The sequence below is a fragment of the Limulus polyphemus genome, unplaced genomic scaffold (genome assembly GCF_000517525.1).
Source record: "Limulus polyphemus unplaced genomic scaffold, Limulus_polyphemus-2.1.2 Scaffold1215, whole genome shotgun sequence".
Lineage (NCBI taxonomy): Eukaryota > Metazoa > Arthropoda > Merostomata > Xiphosura > Limulidae > Limulus > Limulus polyphemus.
The window spans coordinates 302,615-308,937 of record NW_013666825.1 but is presented as its reverse complement, the minus strand read 5'-3'; the positions used below and the strand labels follow the sequence as shown (position 1 = coordinate 308,937).

The 6,323-nt window shown below is 34.6% G+C and overlaps 1 protein-coding gene and 1 long non-coding RNA gene across 2 annotated transcripts in view; both read left to right on the top strand.

Annotated features, from left to right (window-relative positions):
- The window catches only part of LOC106462635 (CRISP/Allergen/PR-1-like), a 25,921-nt gene extending 20,914 nt beyond the window's left edge, over positions 1-5,007 (top strand). The window contains exons 6-7 of the mRNA XM_013922579.2: positions 1,653-1,912; positions 4,636-5,007. Of these exons, the coding sequence (XP_013778033.2) occupies positions 1,653-1,912; positions 4,636-4,722 (347 nt within the window). The 3' untranslated portion in view covers positions 4,723-5,007. The remainder of the gene's footprint in view (positions 1-1,652; positions 1,913-4,635) is intronic.
- Positions 5,008-5,262: 255 nt separating this feature from the next.
- The window catches only part of LOC111086580, a 14,675-nt gene continuing 13,614 nt past the window's right edge, over positions 5,263-6,323 (top strand). The window contains exon 1 of the long non-coding RNA XR_002611315.1: positions 5,263-5,321. This is a non-coding gene — a long non-coding RNA (uncharacterized LOC111086580). The remainder of the gene's footprint in view (positions 5,322-6,323) is intronic.

Below are 6,323 nucleotides of genomic sequence, written 5' to 3'. Positions count from 1 at the left end.
AAACTACATTCTCCAGGTGACTGTTTACAAGTAGCTAGATTATCCAGGTAACTGTTTACAAGTAGCTAGATTATCCAGGTAACTGTTTACAAGTAACTAGATTATCCAGGTGACTGTTTACAAGTAGCTAGATTATCCAGGTGACTGTTTACAAGAAACTAGATTATCCAGGTGACTGTTTACAAGAAACTACATTCTCTAGATGACTATTTATAAGTAGATAGATTATCCAAGTGACTATTTATAAATATATAGATTATCCAGGTGACTATTTATAAGTAGATAGATTATCCAGTTGACTGTTTACAAGAAACTACATTCTCCAGATGACGATTTACAAGTAACTAGATTATCCAGGTGACTGTTTACAAGTAGCTAGATTATCCAGATGACTGTTTACAAGTAACTAGATTATTCAGGTGACTGTTTACAAGTAACTAGATTATCAAGGTGACTGTTTACAAGTAACTATATTATCCAGGTGACTGTTTACAACTAACTAGATTATTCAGGTGACTGTTTACAAGTAACTAGATTATCCAGGTGACTGTTTACAAGTAACTAGATTATCCAGGTGACTGTTTACAAGTAACTATATTATCCAGGTGACTGTTTACAACTAACTTGATTATCCAGGTGACTGTTTACAAGAAACTACATTCTCTAGACGACTATTTATAAGTAGATAGATTATCCAGGTGACTATTTATAAATATATAGATTATCCTAGTGACTATTTATAAGTAGATAGATTATCCAGGTGACTATTTATAAGTAGATAGATTATCCAGTTGACTGTTTACAAGTAGATAGATTATCCAGGTGACTGTTTACAAGAAACTACATTCTCCAGATGACTATTTACAAGTAACTAGATTATCCAGGTGACTGTTTACAAGAAACTACATTCTCCAGATGACTATTTACAAGTAACTAGATTATCCAGGTGACTGTTTACAAGTAGCTAGATTATCCAGGTGACTGTTTACAAGTAACTAGATTATTCAGGTGACTGTTTACAAGTAACTAGATTATTCAGGTGACTGTTTACAAGTAACTAGATTATCCAGGTGACTGTTTACAAGTAACTAGATTATTCAGGTGACTGTTTACAAGTAACTAGATTATTCAGGTGACTGTTTACAAGTAACTAGATTATCCAGGTGACTGTTTACAAGAAAGTACATTACCTCGATAATTGAATATATTACAATCCTGGCGTTTCAGTCTCGATGTTGAGGCATTTTTCGACATATAGACCGAAACGTCTTCAAAGGAATAAGAGAAAAATGTCGTTTTTTTTTTGTTTTGTTTTTTTGTCTAAAGAAGATTCACAAAACAAAACCTAAACCTACTCTGAAAGATAATTCTGATGTTAATCAAATGTTTGTACCAACCTAACTAGCTTCCCCTCCTGATGTTTGATGTCATGTTAATAAAATAAAAAAGGTTTGGATAAAATCTTTAGTTTACTCTAATATCTGTATTTCATAATTGGATGTTAATTTCCTGCACTGTCTTGATGTTTGTAAATATTAACAGCATTGTACTTATCATAACTCCCTAAGTTATCACATTTGGTCTACATCTTTTAAGTTATATAGTGGTGTTTAGATGTGTAATGAACTTTCATTCATTAACACTATGTGTAGGAGTCTACAAGGAAGCAGTACTTAGTGGAGGAACGTCAACAACACTAGTGTTTAGCAAGAAAGTGGTTTCCCATAACAACATGTGTGTACAGATTGAATACCGCAAGGGACCTGATACTGCTTCTGACGTTTCCAACAATAATCTGAACCTGAATGTTCAGATACCGGCGTACTCTTATGTATTTAACGCGCAAGTGGTTGCAGACGCTTCATCTTGGGCCAAATATAGCCTTAATCTTCAGTGGAACGCTGCAACACAGGTATCTATCTAAGTATTGACTAAATGTTTCAGAAACGTTCTTCTAACAATAACATCTACATGGTTTAGTCTCTCCACTTCTTACGTGAGAAGGGAGAAAGTATTCATAATGATTGGGTAGTAACTGAAAAGTGGAAATGGGAGCTTGAAGCTTAAATGGAAATATAACATACAATCATAATTATGAAGAATATCAGGGGAAAAGTTTATAATATTTCAAAACAGATTATTGCAGAAACTGTTCGCACTTTGGATTTTACATATAGAGTGGAAAAAACAGACTGCCTACACAGAGAATTCCAAATATATATATATATATATATATATGTTTAAGGACTGAATAGCATCCTGCCGGCAAGAAAAATCCTAGGTTCGATACCTATCAAATCTCGATTTTTTTTTCTATTTTCAAAAAACGTGATTAATTTTATATCTGATCTGGCTCACGACTTCATCACCGCATTTTATAGATGATAAGAGTTTGTCATTATGCCTACATTTAACTGTATAGCTTTGATTATTATAAATCTTATGCATTCTCACAGATTTTGTTACTTATTCTCCTATTAGACTACCTTAATATTAATTCTTCAGCCCAAAGATGCAAAATTGAACATCTGTATTATGCTCACAGCAGGGATCGAGCCCGAATTTTGGTGCTAAAACTCCTCACGCTTACCGCTGAGCCTTTGGGGGTACTTATTAACAGGACTTAATGTCTGTAAAATTTAAAATTGTCAATATAGCTATTAATGGAGCTATAAAAACAAAGTAAACTGTGACGAACAGCTACTAGTAGAATATCTCTTAACAACAGTCAACAGTACTTACAATACCGTTGTAATAACTAACCATGATAACAGTCAACAGTACTTACAATACCGTTGTAATAACTAACCATGACAACAGTCAACAGTCAACAGTATTTACAATACCGTTGTAATAACTAACCATGACAACAGTCAACCGTATTTACAATACCGTTGTAATAACTAACTATGACAACAGTCAACAGTATTTACAATACCGTTGTAATAACTAACCATAACAACAGTCTAACCGTACTTACAATACCGTTGAAGCAACTAACCATGACAACGTTAAACTAACAAAACTTACAGCAAGATTGTAATAACTAACCATAACAATGTTAAACTATCAGTACTTACATTACCATTGAGGCAACTAACCATGACAACGTTAAACTAACAAACTTACGGCAAGGTTGTGACAACTAACCATGATAATGTTCATCTAACAGTACATAAGGCAAGGCTGTGACAACTAACCATAGCAACGTTAAACTAACAGTACTTACGGCGAGGTTATGACAACTAACCATGACAACGTTAAACTAACAGTACTTTTATCATTCTTAAAATGAATTTCTGTTTTAGTGAACAGTGAAAGCCCCACAACGTAGTGTAATACTTAGATTTTTGAAACTTAATTTCTTCTTAGATTCCTGGTACAATTAAACCAACCTTATAAACTTATATTCGATTATTCCCATGTTGCCATTTTTTATTATTATAATTACTTGTTACCTTTGAATAGCGATCGATATTCAACAATTGGTGTTTATTTAACTAGAAGTCCTTGTACAAATGTTAACATGCTTACAATCTTTGTTTAACCTGGTTAAACCAGCAGTTCTTCACGTGTTAACATGCTTAAATGTCATATTTTAACAGATTATACCAGCAGTCCTTGCGTACATGATAACATGTTTAACTGTCGTGCTTAATTGATAACCTGGTTGAACCACCAATTTTTGTACACATATTAATCTGACTAACTGTCTTCTTTGATCGGATTAGACCAGGTGTTATTTTACCTTAGTAAACATACGTGACTGTCTTGTTTGACCAGATTAGACCAGGTATTATTTTATCTTAGTTAACATGTCTACTGTCTTGTTTGACCAGATTAGACCAGGTATTATTGTACCTAAGTTAACATACTTAACTGTCTCGTTTGACTAGATTAGACCAGGCGTTGTTGTACCTTAGTTAACATACTTAACTGTCTTGTTTGACCAGATTAGACCAGGTGTTGTTGTAGACAGTTAAGTATGTTAACTAAGGTACAACAACACCTGGTCTAATCTGGTCAAACAAGACAGTTAAGTATGTTAACTAAGGTACAACAACACCTGGTCTAATCTGGTCAAACGAGACAGTTAAGTATGTTAACTAAGGTACAATAAGACCTGGTCTAATCTGGTCAAACAAGACAGTAGACATGTTAACTAAGATAAAATAAGACCTGGTCTAATCTGGTCAAACAAGACAGTCACGTATGTTTACTAAGGTACAATAAGACCTGGTCTAATCTGGTCAAACGAGACAGTTAAGTATGTTAACTAAGGTACAATAATACCTGGTCTAATCTGGTCAAACGAGACAGTTAAGTATGTTAACTAAGGTACAACAACACCTGGTCTAATCTGGTCAAACAAGACAGTTAAGTATGTTAACTAAGGTACAACAACACCTGGTCTAATCTGGTCAAACAAGAGCAGTTAAGTATGTTAACTAAGGTCGTTTGACCAGATTAGACCAGGTATTATTGTACCTTAGTTAACATACTTGCTGTCTTGTTTGACCAGATTAGACCAGGTCTTATTGTACCTTAGTTAACATACTTAACTGTCTCGTTTGACCAGATTAGACCAGGTATTATTGTACCTTAGTTAACATACTTGCTGTCTTGTTTGACCAGGTTGGTGTGAAGTTTAGTGTACCAACCGGTGCTCCTGACCAATATATCAATCTGCGATATTTGGCTGTCAAAGATGGGCCGTGTTAATGCAGCTCTGAAATTATTACACGTGGATTTGGGATTCCAGTAAACGAAATCCACTTCAAGCAACTTTTTTTCTAGTTCCAGTTTTATCGCACGCCTTTGAATGATGTTTAGATATTAAAGTACGTTAAAACAAGTTTGAGTAGCTTTCCAGTTGCATTAGGTATTTCTCCTGAAATTCTTAGGGCACGAGTATTCAACACATTTATGTGATACTACATTATTATTTTAACATATTAGTGTTTTGACTGCTTTGAATACTTTGATGAAAATAAACATTTACTGATATTTATATCTCTCTCATTTTTCCTTTCAAATATCTAACTTGTATTTATTGTTTTTGCATTAAAAAAATAATAGTTTAATATGGGCACACGAAATTGTATGATGCTGTTTTCTACCCTTGCATTTAATAAAGGAAAGTTCATCCAATGAAAAGGGATTTCGGCTACGTTCACACCTTGTCCCTCTGGTGCCTAAGTACATGGATGAGTTGTGGAACGGTTTCTGTGTTTGGGTATCCTATTTAAAATTAACAGTTGCGGTTTGTTTGTTTTTCCTTAAGCACAAAGCAACACAATGAACCATCTGTACTTTGCCCAGTCCGGGCATCGAACCCCGACTTGTAACGCTATAAGGTCTCACACTTACCGCTGAGTCACTGAGGCTAAAAGTACAGTATTCATTTTGAAAGTCTAGAGCCTTGTGACTTACAGCATCTTTTGGAGTTCATATCATTATGATCTTTAGCTAAACATTGCCAACCATGCATACAGAACGGTAAGTACAATGTAGGCGTGTAAACACTAGACGAATCATATAATATCTACCTAGAAAATATAAGGTCGGACATACACACCAAAAAAAAAATTAAGCATACCCGTTAAAACACACACAGAAACTGTAGAAACGGCAAGGATAAATCGCAAACTATTTAACACAAAACTCCCGCTATAACTTAAGGTTAACAACACGTTAAACAAAGAATAAAATATTGACCGTTCACTCAAATACCAGCATATACTGTAGCAATATATACATGTGATATACCTATATGATATACCTGTCAACACATAAGACCAGCAATAACAGGTATAATATTATACAGCTACTAACCAACAATATAGAGGGTAGCCCAAAATTATTTTCCTATTTTAAAATTTAATAATTACATAACTAAGGAAATACAGTTTTCAACATCTAGTAGTCCAACTCAAACAGTTTTTATTGTCACGTGATTCTTTCCCTCCAATTAATAATGATACCCTGTAAGATGGCAACCGTGCAAGAAGAGGTTCAATGTGTTGTTTGTCTTGCAGAGACGACGTCAGTGACTGTGGTGTAATTACAGACGACAGTACAGGAAAGTTGTATGGGGGGTATGTTAAGGATATCGCTGTAACGCACACGTATAGAACCATCACAGTTCTAAACATTAGGATAGCGGAAGCTATCGCCATTGTAACCGTGGGCATGCTATAGCGAACGTGGACTGAAATGTGATATCGGTTAGAAATGCTGGGAGCCATTGATGGTGCATACGTAAAAATCTACTGATATGTCAACAAAAACTGTGGATTGCGGATTCGAATCCCATTCACACC